Source organism: Protopterus annectens, chromosome 14.part0, assembly GCF_019279795.1.
Source record: "Protopterus annectens isolate FY-2018-M chromosome 14.part0, PAN1.0, whole genome shotgun sequence".
NCBI classification, from domain to species: Eukaryota; Metazoa; Chordata; order Ceratodontiformes; family Protopteridae; genus Protopterus; species Protopterus annectens.
In genome coordinates, this window is record NC_056748.1 from 93,684,514 (window position 1) to 93,705,100 (window position 20,587).

At 39.0% G+C, this 20,587-nt stretch overlaps 1 protein-coding gene across 1 annotated transcript in view; it reads left to right on the forward strand.

Annotated features, from left to right (window-relative positions):
• GFRA1 (GDNF family receptor alpha 1) overlaps positions 1–20,128 on the forward strand; it is a 1,444,022-nt gene extending 1,423,894 nt beyond the window's left edge. The window contains exon 9 of the mRNA XM_044055824.1: positions 18,455–20,128. Within this exon, the coding sequence (XP_043911759.1) occupies positions 18,455–18,631 (177 nt within the window). The 3' untranslated portion in view covers positions 18,632–20,128. The remainder of the gene's footprint in view (positions 1–18,454) is intronic.
• The last annotated feature ends 459 nt before the right edge of the window (positions 20,129–20,587 follow it).

The window sequence follows — 20,587 nt, forward strand, 5'->3', positions numbered from 1 at the left end:
TATTGCTTAATCTGCAGGTGAAGCCTATTCCAAAGCAGACATAAGTACTGGGTAATGAACCTATCCCTCCATTTTTTTAATTTCTCCAAATGTTTTGGGTTTCTAATAGCATGACGGGAATGGACCCCATTCCTAAGTCAAAGTACGATTAAAGTTCATGAAATTCATATTGTTTCAATCTATGATGTCACCCAGTAGTGCTCTTCGCAGAACCCGCAATGTGCCCAGTAATGACTCCTTCTGCAATTCGTATAGAGTTACATGTATTGGTAACATATCTAAATAGGATTGTAGACTCCTTTTTATAAGACCCTTTGCTCCTACTACTATTGGAAATATTTGGGTATCTTTCTTCCACATTGCTGTCATTTCTGCTTGCAAATCCTGATATTTTATGACTTTGTGTCTCTCTGTATGCAGGACAATGTAGTCATTGGGTGTGGTGATTTCAATGATCAATGCTACTTTTGTCTTCTTTTCTTGGACCACTATATCCAGTTTTCTAGCATCTATCTTTTGAACTGTTGGTAATTTGTGATCCCATGTGATATAAACGTCATCATTTTCTATGATGCTTTGTGGCTCATGTTTCCAGTATTTTTCAGGCACTTCAGTACCATAATGTTTGTACAATCCCCAGTGCAACAGTCTTGCTACATTATTATGCCTTTCAGTATACAGTACTTATGCTATTAATATCTCGCAACGAGGTATGCAACTGTTTTAAATTCAGTTTTACAAAACCTACATTTGTCCATTTCTCCCACATGTTCACTGGACTTTGTAAACCAGCATGTACATAGCCCACTATCTTGGGCCACCAATGTTAACCTTTCATCTCTTGGTTTGAATTCACCTCTCCTTAATAATTCTTGCATTCACTCCTGATAAATATGAGGCTCTTCCAGAAGTTTCTATACTTGTAACTATATTTATGTGTTTTCCCCATTTCTTGCCTTTTCATCTGGTCCTTCACCTTATATTCTTTCCTTTTTTGGCACATTCAGTTGCTGCCTGATTTTTATGTACTATTGATTTGAAATCCATTCCTGCTTGACATTGGTATGCTTCTGCTAGGTTAAGCAGAGAAGTCATCTTAGATTTATTCTCCTCACGTTTCAAAGCTTTCCCTACATTTGAGTCTTGTGAGGTCAGCAGATATGTGTGGAGTGCCACGATTACAGATCTGTACATGTAATCAGTTTCGAGGAGGCCCATCCCTCCTTTGGAATGGGTACATCAGGAAAACTAATTATGGAATGCAGAAGTCCAGGAAATCATCAAAAGAAAGAAGGAGTGCAACCAACAATGAGGTGTGTGACTGTTTCCAATTTGGTTTTACAAAACCTACATTTGTCTGTTTCTCCCACACTTTGTAAACCAGTGTGTACTTAGCCCACTGTCTTGGGCCACCAATATTTCCAATAGAAAGCTGTATTAATTTGCTGATGTTGTTTGAGATCACTTGTTTCAGTGTTGGCGGCATTATTTGACATATCTAGTAAAAGGAGGTGAAGGACTGCAGGAACCTTGAGGACATGGTAAGTGAGTCACAGATCTCCTCTCAGGAGCTTGTATGACACTGAACACAGAGACACAGATTCCAATCTCTCCTAGAAGCTATGATTTTGAGGCCAGAGTTTTAGTTATAAACATTTGTGATTTTCCAGTTTTGGATGTGTCTAGTAAGATACATTCTAAATGCATAAGTTTATTTTATACTTGAAGGGTTTGTTACATCTGAACAGGGTATAGTACAAGGTAGCAGTGACTTCTTAGGTTTCAGCAGAGATGCTTTTGGCAATTGGTTATGCAATATGAAAAGATTTTCTAGCTAAAGTTTCCACATAGTGATCAAAGCGAAGGGAAAATAAGGTGAACTATTAACCCAGATGACGAGGTCTGTAATCACCGAGTCACATTATTGACTTGACAACTACGCCCAGCTTGCAGTCATCAGCAAATTTGGTTAATCAGGGATCAGTGTTTTCAGTTCTGAGGTCTGAGAATAAATGCCAGACAGGGTGGGCCCAACACAGCTCCCAGGGTAGCACTGGTCACCTTCTGTCTGACTGTGTAGGTATCTCATACTTTGACAATGTGTGTTTTTTTTTTTTGAGTCAGTTTACCACAGGGGAGCAATGTTTAATCTCAGAAGATTATTTATGATTCTGTCATGTGGTATAGTGTCAAATGTCTTCGCCAAATCTATATAGTCAGCATGGACATTGTGTCCACTCTCCAGTGCATGCATAGCTTCTCAGAGAAGCTCACAAATTTGACCAGGTATGACTTACCCTTTACAAAGCCAAATTGCTAGGGCTGAGCCTAATCAGACCTTTGATGAAGAGCACTAGAAAGTGAACAACATCCTAGTTATTATTTATTTATCATTTGTTGACTATTAGTCAGACTGCATCCTTGGAGCTTTCTTTAAATATTGCCCTGTGGATTACAGACCTGCGAAAATATGTGTAGCAACCACTAAAGCCCATGTTGTGTCTACAGCATGGTACTAAACTAAGTGTGGTTTGCAGGTGCTGGCTTCCCTAATTCTAGTTATATGCAACTACTGCTGTAACACATCCAGTTCTCTGTTGGCTAGTCCACTAATACAGCTGATTTCCACGATGCTGATCAGGAAAACAACCACAAAAGTGCTACTGATACTGGGCAGGGCATCCTGCTGATGTCACTTTTTGTCCATCCTAACCTCAGTGATGAATTTGACTCAAAGAAGTGGGTAGGGAAAAAGTGTGTGTGTGTTGGGGGGGGGTAAAGGGGTAAACACTCCCTGGCAGCAGTACTGTTGTTCTCAATCTTTTCAAGGACCAAACACATGACTTGAGCATAATCTGAAGAGGTTAAGGCAGGTGTTGTAGTATACTGTAGCTGCATGAGGAGAGGAATGATTGTCAGTAGATGGTCAGCAGTGGGGAGTCAAAATGTGGGACAGAAAATATGGAACATTTATTACTGAATGAAAACATGCCTTTTGTGTGTCACCATCATCATCATCATCAACCCCCTTTTCCCATTCTCTACATGAGGTCGGGGTGTCATGTCAGCTGTCACCACCTCTCTCGATTCAGTGCCAGTCTCCTGCTTCCTTCAACACTCATGTCTGACATCATCATTAACCCCCTTTTCCCATTCTCTACATGCGGTCGGGGTGTCATGTCAGCTGTCGATTCAGTGCCAGTCTCCTGCTTCCTTCAACACTCATGTCTGACATCATCATCAACCCCCTTTTCCCATTCTCTACATGCGGTCGGGGTGTCACGTCAGCTGTCACCACCTCTCTCGATTCAGTGCCAGTCTCCTGCTTCCTTCAACACTCGTGTCGGACTCTCGCAGCCGCAGGTCTCTGACACAATCCATCCCCCTATTTGCTTGATGCCCTTTTCTCCTGTTACCTTCTTCCTGTCCGTCCCAAATCTTCATCCCCTGATTGTCTTCTGCTTTTCTGCACATGTGCCTGAACCACTGTCATCTGTTCTCTTTGACTTTTTCTGCAATTGGAGCTACTTGGGCTTCTGCTCTGATGTCTTTAGTTCTTCATCTGCCCAACAGCGAGCATCCTATCACCCACCTTAGGCACTTCATATCCATCACCTCTAGCTTCCTCAGCTGTTCTGCCTTCACTGCCAATATTCTTTACACCTTATTTTCACCTTCTTTGGCTTTCTTCTGCCATACACTTCCCCTGACATTCTGTGCCAGTTAGCTGCAGTCCCTCTTATTCTAGATTTGACCTCCTTATATAGACTTTCCTGTTAACTTGTTCTAGAATTTTCCTTTCTATCTCGGCTCTCACCTTCTTCTGATTTCCCTCATTTGCTATCATTACAGGTCTCTTATCTGTACTCATTTTCATCCAATGTTCCTTCACTTTTGTATGGCACTCCCCTGTCTTGGGACCTTGTCATATGTTTTCTCCAAGTCTAGGAATGCCCAGAAGGGTTCCTTCTCCTCTCCAGCTTCTTCTCAATGATCTGAAAACATCGGGTCAGTTGCGCTGCATCCTGATCTGAATCTGAACTATTAATTTCCCATCTTACTTTTTACTAGTTTGCATATTTGTTTATCATCCTGTCCAGAACTTTCATGCAGTGTGACAGGAGATTGAACTATCTATACTGCCCACAGTTGTGAATGTCTCCTTTGTTCTTGTACACTGGCATTGTTATGCTTATTTTTCAGTCATTTGGGATGTACCTTTCTCTCTACACTGCTAGGAGTACCCTCAGGAGCCATTTCACCCCTATCTAACCCACTATCTTGTTCTGCCGTGACCTCATACGAGCTGGATGTTTTCCCTGACTTCATTTTCCTTAGTGCTGCTTTTACTTCATTTAATGAATTCTTCCTCTTGTCTCATCGCAGGCTGTGTCTGGGGCATTAGGACTTCTGTGGGGTTGTATTTATTTAGAAGCTGCTAGAAATACTCCTTCCATCTGCCTTTGATGTCATGTGGACTGATGAGCAGGCTGCTGCTGATATCACTTATGAAAGATGTCTGACTGTTTTGTCTTTCTGTCTTTCTTTGCAAATTGATAGTTTCTTTGTGCCATTGACTGAGTCAATTTCCAGAAAATGTTCAGTGCTTCTGATGCCTTGTTCTTTGCTATTGCATCTCCTCTCTTAGTCTTTCCCATTTTCTCCTGCACTCCTTCTTTCTTTTGATGATTTCCTGGATGTCTGCATTCCATCATTAGCTTTCCTGATGTACCTTATTTCTATATCTAGCTTGGCCACATATCCATTGCACAGTCCTCACACGTGCTGACGTTGTGTGCTGCCATTCTTCTTCCACTCCACCTATTTCCTCTTCTTCCTGAAGTGCCTTGAGTATTTCCCCCTGTGCTTTCCCTCCAGTCAACCTCCAGGTCTTCAACCTAGTCTCTGTTGACCTTAGAGCCATCTCTGACAACAGTTTGCAGCTGATTTTGACAAGCAGTTGTTTATGCTGTGGGCAGACTGTTTCACTGGAGATGACTTTGCAATCACCGATTCTACCCCAGTGCCCTTTCCTTATAAGGAGGAAGCCTTTCTCAGTTGCATTTTGGCCACTGTTATATGTGACTATGTGACTGTCTCTTATGATGAAGTATGTGCTGGTCACCATCATGACACAGAATGTCATCTCCTTCTCTGTTCCTATTGCCCCACTCATGTGCATCCCAGCCATCCTCATATCCTGTTCAGTCTGCCCCAATTTGTGCATTCAGGTCCCCCACTATCAACACTAACTCGTACTGTCTTACTGCAACGCTGCATGAATGCACTCTTTTCCTTGCTGTCGCAAAACTGCTGTTGGCCGTAGGCTGACATTATGAATACTGCCCTATCATTAGGTTGGAGTCTGATTACCATGAGCCTGTCAGTAAGTCTGATGACATCCCTCACAGCCTTCTGAAGCATCTCCCTCACCACAACTCCCATAGCATTTCTTGTCTGTCCTCCCCCTCAGTAGTACATTATGGATACCAAGCCAAGTGGCTTTGCTGCATTCCCCTTCCATCTTCTCTCCTACATACATAGGATGACCAGCCGCACTCCCCTCCCATCTTATCTCCTGGATACATAGGATGTCCAGCCACACTCCCCTTCCATCTTATCTGCTGCATACATAGCATGACCAGCCGCACTCGCCTTCCATCATATCTCCTAGATACATAGCATGAACAGCCGCACTCCCCTTCCATCTTCTCTCTTGAATACATAGGATGACCAGCCACACTCCCCTTCCATCTTATTCCCTGGATAGAAAAGATGACCAGCCACACTCCCCTTCCATCTTATCTTTTGGATACATAGGATGACCAGCTGCACTCCCCTTCCATCCTTACTCCTTGAGACATAGGATGACAAGCCACACTCCCCTCCCATCTTATCTCCTGGAGACATAGGATGACCAGCCACACTCCCCTTCCATCTTAACTCCTGGATACACAGGATGACCAGCTGCACTCCCCTTCCATCTTATTTCCTGGATACAAAAGATGACCAGCCACACTCCCCTTCCATCTTATCTTCTGGATACATAGGATGACCAGCCACACTCCCCTTCCAACTTAACTCCTGGATACATAGGATGACCAGCCACACTCACTTTCCACCTTATCTCCTGGACACATAGGATGACAAGCTGCACTCCCCTCCCATCTTATCTCCTGGAGACATAGGATGACCAGCCATACTCCCCTTCCATCTTAACTCCTGAATACATAGGATGACCAGCTGCAGTCCCCTTCTATCTTATCTCTTGGATACATAGGATGACCAGCCACACTCCCCTTCCATTTTATTTCCTGGAGACATAGGATGACCAGCCACACTCCACTTCCATCTTATCTCCTGGATACATAGGATGACCAGTCGCACTCCCCTTCCATCCTTACTCCTTGAGACATAGGATGACCAGTCGCACTCCCCTTCCATCTTATCTCCTGGATACATAGGATGACCAGCCACACTCCCCTTCCATCTTATCTCTTGCATACATAGGATGACCAGCTGCACTCCCCTTCCATCATAACTCCTGGATACATAGAATGACCAGTCGCACTCCCCTCCCATCTTCTCTCCTACATACATAGGATGACCAGCAGAACTCCACTTCCATCTTATCTCCTGGATACATAGGATGACCAGCCACACTCCCCTTCCATCTTCTCTCCTACATACATAGGATGACCAGCAGAACTCCACTTCCATCTTATCTCCTGGATACATAGGATGACCAGCCACACTCCCCTTCCATCTTCTCTCCTGGATACACAGGATGACCAGCAGAACTCCACTTTCATCTTATCTCCTGGATACATAGGATGACCAGCTGACCAGCCTCCTTATTATCATGTCATCCACTTCCAAGCTGCGTCCTCTCAGTTAACAAGTATTGAGTGTAGCAATCTTTAGTTCATGTTCATGGCCTTCTATTTGTGTTTCGTGAATAGAAACATGGAACATGAGCTGCAGGTTAATAACTTATCTGAACCATTAAAAGTGCTACTGTTATTGTAGGTGGTGCGGAGGTACAAGGATTAGTATTACTAAATCACTATAAATGATTATTGTAGGAGGTGCGGAGGTACAGGTATTAGTATTACTGAATCATTATACATGGTCATTGTGGGAGGTTAGTATACTGAATCATTACACATGGATATTGTGCGAGGTGCAGAGGAACAAGGATTGGTATTACTCAATCATTATACATGGCTGTTATGGGAGGTGTGGAAATACAATGATTAGTATTATTGAATCATTATACATGGTTATTGTGGGTGGTGTGGAAGTACAGAATTAGTATTACTGAATCGTTATACATGGTTATTATGGGAGGTATGGAGGTATAGGGATTAATATTACTGAATCATTATACATGGTTATTACGGGATGTGCAGAGGTACAGGGATTAGTATTGCTGAATCATTATACATGGTTATTGTGGGAGGTGCGGAGGTACAGGGATTAGTATTACTAAATAATTATACATGGTTGTTATGGGAGGTGCGGAGGTACAGGGATTAGTTTTTCTCAGTCATTATACCTGGTTATTGTGGGAGGTGCGGAAGTACAGGGATTAGTATTGCTGAATCATTATAAATGGTAATTGTGTGAGGTGTGGAGGTACTGGGATTAGTATTACTCAATCATTATACATGGTTATTGTGGGAGGTGTGGTGGTACAGGAATTAGTATTACTTTATCATTATACACGGTTATTATGGGAGGTGCGGCGGTACAAGGATTCGTATTACTGAATCATTATACATGGTTATTATGGGAGGTGGAAAGGTACAGGGAATAGTATTACTGAATCCTTATTCATGGTTATTGTGGGAGGTGCGGATGTACAGGGAATAGTATTACTGAATCTTTATACATGGTTATTGTGGGAGGTACAGAGGTATAGGGATTAGTATTACTCAATCATTATACATGGCTATTATGGGAGGTGCGGAGGTACAAGGATTCCTATTACTGAATCATTATACATGGTTATTATTGGAGGTGCAGAGGTACAGGGATTAGTATTACTGAATCATTATACATGGTTATTGTGGGAGGTGCTGAGGTACAGGGATTGGTATTACTCAATCATTATACATGGTTATTGTGGGACGTGCGGAGATACAGGGATTAGTATTACTCAGTCATTATACGTGGTTATTGTCGGAGATACAGAGGCACAGGGATTAGTATTACTGAAACCTTATACATGGTTATTATGGGAGGTGCGGATGTACAGGGATTCCTATTACTGAATCATAATATATGGTTATTATGGGAGGTGCGGAGGGACAGGGACTAGTATTACTCAGTCATTATATATGGTTATTGTGAGAAGTATGGAGGTACAGGGATTAGTATTACAGAATCATTATAAATGGTTATTTTGGGAGGTGAGGAGATACAGGGATTAGTATTTCTGAATCATTATACATGGTTATTGTGGTAGGTGTGGAGGTACAGGGATTAGTATTACTTAATCATTATACATGGTTATTGTGGGAGGTGCGGTGGTACAGGGATTAGTATTACTGAATCATTATACATGGTTATTAGGGAGGTTTGGAGGTACAGGGATTAGTATTACTGAATCATTAAACATGGTTATTATGGGAGGTGCGGAGGTACAGGGATTAGTATTACTGAATCATTATACATGGTTATTGTGGGATGTGCTGAGGTACAGAGATTAGTATTACTCAGTCATTATACATGGTTTTTGTAAGACGTATGGAGGTACAGGGATTAGTATTTCAGAATCATTGTACATGGTTATTATCAGTGGTGCGGGGGTACAGGGATTAGTATTACTGAATCAGTATACATGGTTATTATATGAGGTGCAGAGGTACAGGGATTAGTATTACTCAGTCATTATACATGGTTATTATGGGAGGTGCGGAGGTGCAGGGATTAGTATTACTGAATCATTATACATGGTTATTATGGGAGGTGGGCAGGTACCGGGATTAGTATTACTGAATCATTATACATGGTTATTATGGGAGGTGCGGAGGTACAGGGATTAGTATTACTGAATCATTATACATGGTAATTATGGTAGGTGCGGAGGTGCAGGGATTAGTATTACTGAATCATTATACATGGTTATTATGGTAGGTGTAGAGGTACAGGTATTAGAATTACTGAATCATTATACATGGTTATTATGGTAGGTGTGCAGGTACATGGATTAGTATTACTGAATCATATTACATGGTTATTATGGGAGGTGCGGAGGTACATGGATTAGTATTACTGAATCATTATACATGGTTATTATGTGAGGTGTGGAGGTAAAGGAATTAGTATTACTGAATCATTATACATGGTTATTATGGGAGGTGCGGAGGTACAGGGATTAGTATTACTGAATCATTATACATGTTTATTGTCGGAGGTGCAAAGGTACAGGGATTAGTGTTACTGAATCATTATACATGGTTATTGTGGGATGTGCAGAGGTACTGGGATTAGTATTATTCAGTCATTGTACATGGTTAATATGGCAGGTGTGGTGGTACAGGGATTTGTATTACTGAATCATTATACATGGTTATTGTGGGAGTTGCAAAGGTACAGGGATTAATATTACTAATTCAATATACATGGTTATTGAGGGAGGTGGGGAGGTACATGGATTAGTATTACTGAATCATTATACATGGATATTATGGGAGTGGAGGAGGTACAGAGATTAATATTACTCAATCCTTATACATGGTTATTGTGGGATCTGCGGAGGTACAGGGATTAGTATTACTCAGTTATTATACATGATTATTACGGGAGGTGCAGAGGTACAGGGATTAGCATTACTGAATCATTATACAGGGTTATTGTGGTACGTGTGGAGGTACAGAGATTAGTATTACTGAATTATTATACATGGTTATTATGTGAGGTGCGGAGGTACAGGGATTAGTATTACTAAATCATTAAACATGGTTTTTATCGGAGGTGCGGAGGTACAGGAATTAGTATTACTGAATCATTATACAGGGTTATTGTGGGAGTTGCTGAGGTACAGGGATTAGTATTATTGAATCATTATAAATGGTTATTATGGGAGGAGCGGAGTTACGGGGATTAGTATTACTCAGTCATTATACATGGCTATCATGAGATTTGAGGAGGTACAGGGATTAGTATTACTTGAATCATTATACATTGTTGTTATGGGAAGTGTGGAGGTGCAGGGTTAGTATTACTGAATCGTTATACATAGTTATTATGGGAGGTGTGGAGGTACAGTGATTAGTATTACTGAATCATTATACATGGTTATTATCAGAAGTGCGGAGGTACCAGGATTAGTATTACTGAATTTTTATACATGGTTATTATGGGAGGTTTGGAGGTACAGGGATTAGTATTGCTGAATCATTATACATGTTTATTATGGGAGGTGCGGAGGTACAGGGATTAGTATTACTAAATCATTGTACATGGTTATTATGGGAGGTGTGGAGGTACAGGAATTAGTATTATTGAATCATTATACATGGTTATTTTGGGAGGTGCGGAGGTACAGGGATTAGTATTACTGAATCATTATACATGGTTATTGTCGGAGGTGCAAAGGTACAGGGATTAGTATTACTGAATCATTATACATGGTTATTATGGGAGGTGCGGAGGTACAGGGATTAGTATTACTAATCATTATACATGGTTATTATGGGAGGTGTGGAGGTACAGGGATTAGTATTACTGAATCATTATACATGGTTATTGTGGGATGTGCAGAGGTACTGGGATTAGTATTACTGAATCATTATGCATGGTTATTTTGGGAGGTGCGGAGGTACAGGGATTAATATTACTGAATCATTGTACATGGTTATTGTCGGAGGTGCAAAGGTACAGGGATTAGTATTACTGAATCATTATGCATGGTTATTATGGGAGGTGCGGAGGTACAGGGATTAGTATTACTGAATTATTATACATGGTTATTATGTGAGGTGCGGAGGTACAGGGATTAGTATTACTAAATCATTAAACATGGTTATTATCGGAGGTGCGGAGGTACAGGAATTAGTATTACTGAATTATTATACATGGTTATTGTGTGAGGTGCGGAGGTACAGGGATTAGTATTACTAAATCATTAAACATGGTTATTATCGGAGGTGCGGAGGTACAGGAATTAGTATTACTGAATCATTATACAGGGTTATTGTGGGAGTTGCTGAGGTACAGGGATTAGTATTATTGAATCATTATAGATGGTTATTATGGGAGGAGCAGAGTTACGGGGATTAGTATTACTCAGTCATTATACATGGTTATCGTGAGAGGTGCAGAGGTACAGGTATTAGCATTACTGAACCATTATACATTTTTATTATGGGAGGTGGGGAGGTACAGGGATTAGTATTACTCAGTCAATTTACATGGCTATCATGAGATTTGAGGAGGTACAGGGATTAGTATTACTGAATCATTATACATGGTTATTATGAGAAGTGTGGAGGTACAGGGTTAGTATTACTGAATCGTTATACATAGTTATTATGGGAGGTGCGGAGGTACAGTGACTAGTATTACTGAATCATTATACATGGTTATTATCAGAAGTGCGGAGGTAATGGGATTAGTATTACTGAATTTTTATACATGGCTATTATGGGAGGTTTGGAGGTACAGGGATTAGTATTGCTGAATCATTATACATGTTTATTATGGGAGGTGTGGAGGTACAGGGATTAGTATTACTAAATCATTGTACATGGTTATTATGGGAGGTGTGGAGGTACAGGAATTAGTATTACTGAATCATTATACATGGTTATTTTGGGAGGTGCGGAGGTACAGGGATTAGTATTACTGAATCATTATACATGGTTATTGTTGGAGGTGCAAAGGTACAGCGATTAGTATTACTGAATCATTATACATGGTTATTATGGGAGGTGCGGATGTACAGGGATTAGTATTACTAATCATTATACATGGTTATTATGGGAGGTGTGGAGGTACAGGGATTAGTATTACTGAATCATTATACATGGTTATTATGGGATGTGCATTGGTACTGGGATTAGTATTACTGAATCATTATGCGTGGTTATTTTGGGAGGTGCGGAGGTACAGGGATTAGTATTACTGAATCATTATACATGGTTATTGTCGGAGGTGCAAAGGTACAGGGATTAGTATTACTGAATCATTATACATGGTTATTATGGGAGGTGTGGAGGTACAGGGATTAGTATTACTGAATTATTATACATGGTTATTATGTGAGGTGCGGAGATACAGGGATTAGTATTACTAAATCATTAAATATGGTTATTATCGGAGGTGCAGAGGTACAGGAATTAGTATTACTGAATCATTATACAGGGTTATTGTGGGAGTTGCTGAGGTACAGGGATTAGTATTATTGAATCATTATAAATGGTTATTATGGGAGGAGCAGAGTTACGAGGATTAGTATTACTCAGTCATTGTACATGGTTATTGTGAGAGGTGCAGAGGTACAGGTATTAGTATTACTGAACCATTATACATTTTTATTATGGGAGGTGGGGAGGTACAGGGAGTAGTATTACTGAATCATTATACATGGTTGTTATAGGAGTAGCGGAGGTACGGGGATTAGTATTACTCAGTCATTATACATGGCTATCATGAGATTTGAGGAGGTACAGGGATTAGTATTACTGAATCATTATACATGGTTATTATGGGAAGTGTGGAGGTACAGGGTTAGTATTACTGAATCGTTATACATAGTTATTATGGGAGGTGTGGAGGTACAGTGATTAGTATTACTGAATCATTATACATGGTTATTATCAGAAGTGCGGAGGTACCGGGATTAGTATTACTGAATTTTTATACATGGTTATTATGGGAGGTTTGGAGGTACAGGGATTAGTATTGCTGAATCATTATACATGTTTATTATGGGAGGTGCGGAGGTACAGGGATTAGTATTACTAAATCATTGTACATGGTTATTATGGGAGGTGTGGAGGTACAGGAATTAGTATTATTGAATCATTATACATGGTTATTTTGGGAGGTGCGGAGGTACAGGGATTAGTATTACTGAATCATTATACATGGTTATTGTCGGAGGTGCAAAGGTACAGGGATTAGTATTACTGAATCGTTATACATGGTTATTATGGGAGGTGCGGAGGTACAGGGATTAGTATTACTAATCATTATACATGGTTATTATGGGAGGTGTGGAGGTAGAGGGATTAGTATTACTGAATCATTATACATGGTTATTGTGGGATGTGCAGAGGTACTGGGATTAGTATTACTGAATCATTAGGCATGGTTATTATAGGACGTGCGGAGGTACAGGAATTAGTATTACTGAATCATTATATATGGTTATTGTGGGAGGTGCAGAGGTACAGGGATTATTATTACTGAATCATTATGCATGGTTATTTTGGGAGGTGCGGAGGTACAGGGATTAGTATTACTGAATCATTATACATGATTATTATCAGAAGTGCGGAGGTACCGGGATTAGTATTACTGAATTTTTATACATGGTTATTATGGGAGGTTTGGAGGCATAGGGATTAGTATTGCTGAATCATTATACATGTTTATTATGGGAGGTGCGGAGGTACAGGGATTAGTATTACTAAATCATTGTACATGGTTATTATGGGAGGTGTGGAGGTACAGGAATTAGTATTATTGAATCATTATACATGGTTATTTTGGGAGGGGCGGAGGTACAGGGATTAGTATTACTGAATCATTATACATGGTTATTGTCGGAGGTGCAAAGGTACAGGGATTAGTATTACTGAATCATTATACATGGTTATTATGGAAGGTGCGGAGGTACAGGGATTTGTATTACTCATTCATTATACATGGTTATTATGGTAGGTGTGGAGGTACAGGGATTAGTATTGCTCAGTCATTATATATGGTTATTGTGTAAGGTGTGGAGGTACAGGGATTAGTATTACTGAATCATTATACATGGTTATTATGGGAAGTGTGGAGGTACAGGGTTAGTATTACTGAATCGTTATACATAGTTATTATGGGAGGTGTGGAGGTACAGTGATTAGTATTACTGAATCATTATACATGGTTATTATCAGAAGTGCGGAGGTACCGGGATTAGTATTACTGAATTTTTATACATGGTTATTATGGGAGGTTTGGAGGTACAGGGATTAGTATTACTGAATCATTATACATGGTTATTATGGGAGGTGCGGAGGTACAGGGATTAGTATTACTAATCATTATACATGGTTATTATGGGAGGTGTGGAGGTACAGGGATTAGTATTACTAATCATTATACATGCTTATTATGGGAGGTGTGGAGGTACAGGGATTAGTATTACTGAATCATTATACATGGTTATTGTGGGATGTGCAGAGGTACTGGGATTAGTATTACTGAATCATTATGCATGGTTATTATAGGAGGTGCGGAGGTACAGGAATTAGTATTACTGAATCATTATACATGGTTATTGTCGGAGGTGCAAAGGTACAGGGATTAGTATTACTGAATCATTATACATGGTTATTATGGAAGGTGCAGAGGTACAGGGATTAGTATTACTCATTCATTATACATAGTTATTATGGTAGGTGCAGAGGTACAGGGATTAGTATTGCTCAGTCATTATATATGATTATTGTGTAAGGTGTGGAGGTACAGGAATTAGTATTACGGAATCATTATACATGGTTATTATGGGAGGTGCGGAGGTACAGGAATTAGTATTACTGAATCATTATATATGGTTATTGTGGGAGGTGCAGAGGTACAGGGATTAGTATTACTGAATCATTATGGATGGTTATTATAGGAGGTGTGGAGGTATAGGGATTAGTATTACTTATTCATTATACATTGTTATTTTGGAAGGTACAGAAGTACAGGGATTAATATTACTGAATCATTGTACATGGCTTTTGTGGGAGGTGCGGAGGTACATGGATTAGTATTACTGAATCATTATACATGGTTATTATTGGAGGTGTGGAGCTGCAGTGATTAGTATTACTGAATCATTATACATGGTTATTATGGGAGGTGCAAAGGTACAGGGATTAGTATTACTGAATCATTATACATGGTTATTTTGGGAGGTACAGAAGTACAGGGATTAATATTACTGAATCATTGTACATGGCTTTTGTGGTAGGTGCGGAGGTACAAGGATTAGTATTGCTGAATCATTATCCCATGGTTATTTAAGGAGGTGCGGAGGTACTGGTGTTAGTATTAATCATTATACATGTTTCTTATGGTAGGTGTGCAGGTACAGGGATTAGTATTACTGAATCATTATATATGGTTATTGTGCGAGGTGCAGAGGTACAGTGATTAGTATTACTGAATCATTGTATATGGTTATTATGGGAGGTGCGGAGTTACAGGAATTAGTATTACTGAATCATTATATATGGTTATTGTGGGAGGTGTTGAGGTACAGGGATTAGTATTACTGAATCATTATACATGGTTATTATGGGACATGTGGAGGTACAGGGAATGGTATTACTGAATCTTTATATATGGTTATTGTGGGATTGCGGATGCACAGGGATTTGTATTACTGAATTATTATACATGGTTATTATGGGAGGTGCGGAGGTACAGAGATTAGTATTACTGAGTCATTATACATGTTATTATGGGAAGTGCAGACGTACAAGAATTAGTATTACTGCATCATTATCCATGGTTTTTATTGGAGGTGCCAAGGTACAGGAATTAGTATTACTGACTCATTATACATGGTTATTGTGGGAGGAGCAGAGGTACAGTGATTAGTCCTACTGAATCACTATACATGGTTATTATCGGAGGTTCGGAGTTATAGGGGATAGTTTTCCTGAATCATTTATACATGGTTATTATGGGAGGTGCATTGGTACAGGTATTAGTATTGCTGAATCATTATACATGGTTAATATGGGAAGTACGGAAGTACAGGGATTAGTATTGCTGAATAATTATACATGGTTATTATGGGAGGTGTGGAGGTACAGGGATTAGTTTTGCTGAATAATTATACATGGTTATTATGGGAGCTGTGGAGGTACAGGGATTAGTATTACTGAATCATTATACATGGTTATTGTGGGAGATGCGGAGGTACAGGGATTAGTATTACTGAATCATATACATGGTTATTATGGGAGGTGTGGAGGTACAGGGATTAGTATTACTGAATCGTTATATATGGTTAGTATGGGAGGTGCAAAGGTACAAGGCTTACTATTGCTGAATCATTATACATGGTTATGATGGAAGGTGCAGAGGTACAGGGATTAGTATTACTGAGTCATTTGCTTGGTTATTATGGGAGGTGCAGAGGTTCAGGGATTAGTATTACTGAATCATTATAGATGGTTATCATGGGAGGTGCGGAGGTCCAGGGATTAGTATTACTCAATCAATGTACATGGTTATTGTGGGAGGTGCGGAGGTACAAGGATTAGTATTACTGAATCATTATACATGGTTATTGTGGGAGGTGCGGAGGTACTGGGGTTAGTATTACTGAATCATTATACATGTTTATTGGTGGTAGTGAGGAGGTACTGAAATTAGAATTAGTCTGTCTTTATACATGGATTTTATGAGAGGTACGGACGTACAGGGATTATTATTACTGAATCATTATACATGGTTATTATGGGAGGTGCAAAGGTTCAGGCATTTGTATTAGTGAATCATTATACATAGTTATTGTGGGAGGTGCTGAGGTACAGGGATTAGTATTACTGAATCATTATACATGGTTATTATGGGAGGTGCGGAGGTACAGGGAATAGTATTACTGGGTCATTATACCTGGTTATTATAGGAGGTGCAGATATAGAGGGATTTGTATTACTGAGTCATTATACTTTGTTATTATGGGAGGTGTGGAGGTACAGGGGTTAGTATTACTGAATCAATATACATGGTTATTGTGGGAGGTGCGGAGGTACAGGGGTTATTATTTCTGAATCATTATACATGGTTATTATGGGAGGTGTGGAGGTACAGGTATTAATACTGTGAATCTTTATACATGGTTATTCTGGGCAGTGTGGAGGTACAGGGATTACTATTGCTGAATCATTCTTTGTTGTTATTCTGCGTGGTGCAGAGATGCAGGGAACAGAATTGCTGTATCATTATACGTTGTTATTCTGGGAAGTGCGGATATATATGGACTATGGATGCTGTCTCACACTTCTGGTAGTGCAGTCACATGATCACTTGGTGTCTTCTGTTTAGAGTGCAAGTCTTTTGTCTCTACTGGTTATCAGTGGGGCTCCAGTTTTCACCCACATATGAAGGGTCAACCTTTGATCCTCTAAATTCTCTGTAGGCATGTATGTAATGTGTGTGTGCCTATCAGGGTTGATTTTTCTGCATGTGTTTTGGTTTACTGACATGCCACATAAGGTGGGTTATGTACCTTATGCCTTTTTCTTCACAAGGGAGTTATGGTCCTTCCTGAATAAGATAAAGCAGGTATCAGAGAACGAATGAATGAATAAATTAATAAATCAATCAATAAATAAATATATTGATCTTAAAAGCCTTTAATAAAAATTTCAAAAAAGGGAGAGATGTTTTCCATGTGAGGCACTTGTCCATATTGTTGCATACTCTAGGCCAAAATCATTTTGCACCTGATCTAAGTCATTTATTAATCTGGAATCTTCTTAGATTATTGTGGAAGATTTTGAAACAACGTTGCATAATGTATCTGTGTCAGTTATGTCACAGACTCCTTAATAATAGTCTTGGTGACAAAATGTCAGCCTTCCCTGATCACTGAGGTAACGGGATGGGAATGTGTGCTGTCTGTCAGTGTCACTACCTGTTTATACGATATGATGTATGCTGTCTGTCAGTGTCACTACTTGTTTATACTATATGATGTATGCTGTCTGTCAGTGTCACTACCTGTTTATACGATATGAACTGCATAGGCTCTGTTTTATGTCAGTAAATGAATCACAGCACTAATAAATATAGAAGCTGTATCTTATAGATTGAAACCTCAGTAAATTACCTTGCCATGCTCAGTGCAATAGCATTTCTATCTGCAAAGGACTTCATTTCATGTTTCTGTTCTTAACATAGCCAGGTATGAAAATGTGGCACTGTGCTTTGTTAAAAGGATGGTTTTCACTGTAAGAGTACTTGTAGTGCTAACAGTCATGTTTGCTTTAAAATTATTACCGGTCTTTGGCATTGTACATCTTTAATGGGACAATAAAATATATATGATACATTTTTTTACATCCCAATATGTTAGATAATGTTTTCCTGTTATGGAAGCAAACTGCCAGTAAAAATAAAAAAAATGTTCCTCTCTGATATCATGTCTTAAAACTGTTGAACAAGAATGAAAAACATGATTACTATTAAAAGAAACAATCTAATGGGTGTTTCTTGTTCTTTTCAGCAACCACAAATTCCAGTTGAGAGGACTAGGGGAGGTCCTGATGGAAATTCCATAAGCCACATAGCCACAGAAAATAGCTCAGTTTCTCTTGCCCAGGCCTCCTGGAATCCTGTGCTGATCTTACTTGCAATTACGCATTTCACCCTCCTAATTCCGTATTTAATGGACATATTATAACTCTGCTAAATAAGGAACATTAACATTACAATGTGTTCCATCTCCTCTGTTGTTGTTTCCAAAATTCTTATCCTCGAAGCTATTATGAAGCAGTTTCATTGCAAATGGAAGTAGCAGCTTCTTTTGATACCAGGAGCTGGGAAGATACCTGATGCAGTGAGACGTTCCAAGCAGAAATGACTTTTGTGCATAAAGAATTTGAAAAAAAATTACAATATTGCAGATTGCTTGGGCAGTGGCATAGTATGCCAGGGAGGAAGAATGCATTCTGCCAGTTTATAACATGTTTCTTCCTTGAATCACACAAGATTGTGGATACCGTCAGTAGGATGTTTAGGTTAAAACTACACAGAGCAGGTTTTCACTTTGTGATCAGATGGGACACTCTGCTGTTTTCTTTACTTGATGAATTACTACAAATGTTAAAATATTTCATTGTACAGTGAGTTTCCATTTGCTGTTTGTGTGTTGTAAGAGCTTCTACATCCAAGTCAGAGAATAATCATATCTGCAGTGACTCATAACAATGTGTAATATATGCTTTTTGGTTACTCTAGCCAAGTATACTTCAGACTGCAATATGTTTGTAACAGCTTCTACAGTTATTATTGTTATCTGCTAGCCTTAATATGCGATAAATATTTCTTATAACTGTCACAGTCTAAACTGTGGTGTGAGTGCTGATACAGAGGTAGATCTTGGAATCGAAGATTTAATTAATTATTGCAATCGATCAGAGCAGGACCAGTATTTTTAAAGCTACCCATTTAAACTTAATGTATGTATCATACCTCTCCAAGTCTGATATACTATAAATTCAGTGAGAGCTGTTTCATTTAATTTGCTACTTATTTTGACATATTTGCTAGTTGAATAAATAATAAATCATCAGATAACTAAAGCTTTTTTTAAAGTGGAATAGTTTCTATTAAATAGCTTTGCCATCACAAGAAAAGCAGCTTGGTGTGATGGAACGCTCTCTGTATATTAAATGAATCAATCACGCAGTACTGCATTCAGTGCTGATACCAATAAGATGATTTTCAGAATCTTCTGGAGACACACTTCCCTTCACTCAATTAATCATCTTTTTTTCCTCAGTCCCATGCACTGAGAATGTTTTTGTGTGTATAAGAGTGCTAAAAAAAATCCAGTTTTGTAATCTAAGAGGCACTTAAATCTTTATGGGGATATAGGTACAATATTATCAATTATTTCCAAGAAGACATGTATTAGGCACCAATATGTCATCTGAATTTTAAATTAAGCAGTAACTAGAAAGGAATGATTTATTGCTTCAGAATATTCTGCACAGCATTCTGTTACTGGTTATACTGAAAGTGTCTACATTATAAACTTGGATTTTAAAAGATATATGGTACTGAAAAGATCTGAAAGTAAAAAATAAACTCATTGTTATTTATACCGAAAAAGATGAAAACATTTACAGCATCTTTTAAGAAAAAAAAAACATCATTAAAAATGTTTACCCTTTAATGTCTTCTTTTCCTGTGCTGTTGTAATTTTGTTTTCTGGGCATTTACTGAAACAAATGGCAAAAATAACATGAAAACTAATAATTCATTTCAAAAACCTTCTGTGAAAATATGACTACAATATTCATAAAATATGAACAATATTAGAGAAATGTAATCAGACTACTCTCAAGATAGCAAGCTTCTGTGTAAGGTGATCCAGCTTTGTGCACTGAAGTGAAAACTCAACAAAATAGTGTCTTATTAATGGTTTAAAATGCAACCCATATTGCATGTTGTCTGGCTGCCATACTACGGATTGTATGTCAAAATATCCATTTATGGTGCTTCTTTAATGGCTTTCCCCATAGCACAGAATGCATGATGTTCTGTCTCTTGGGGTAATGTTTCCTGTGTGTATCCCCAGAATTCCTTACTGAAGTGGATGATGGAGATGAATAATTTACTTGCATACGATACA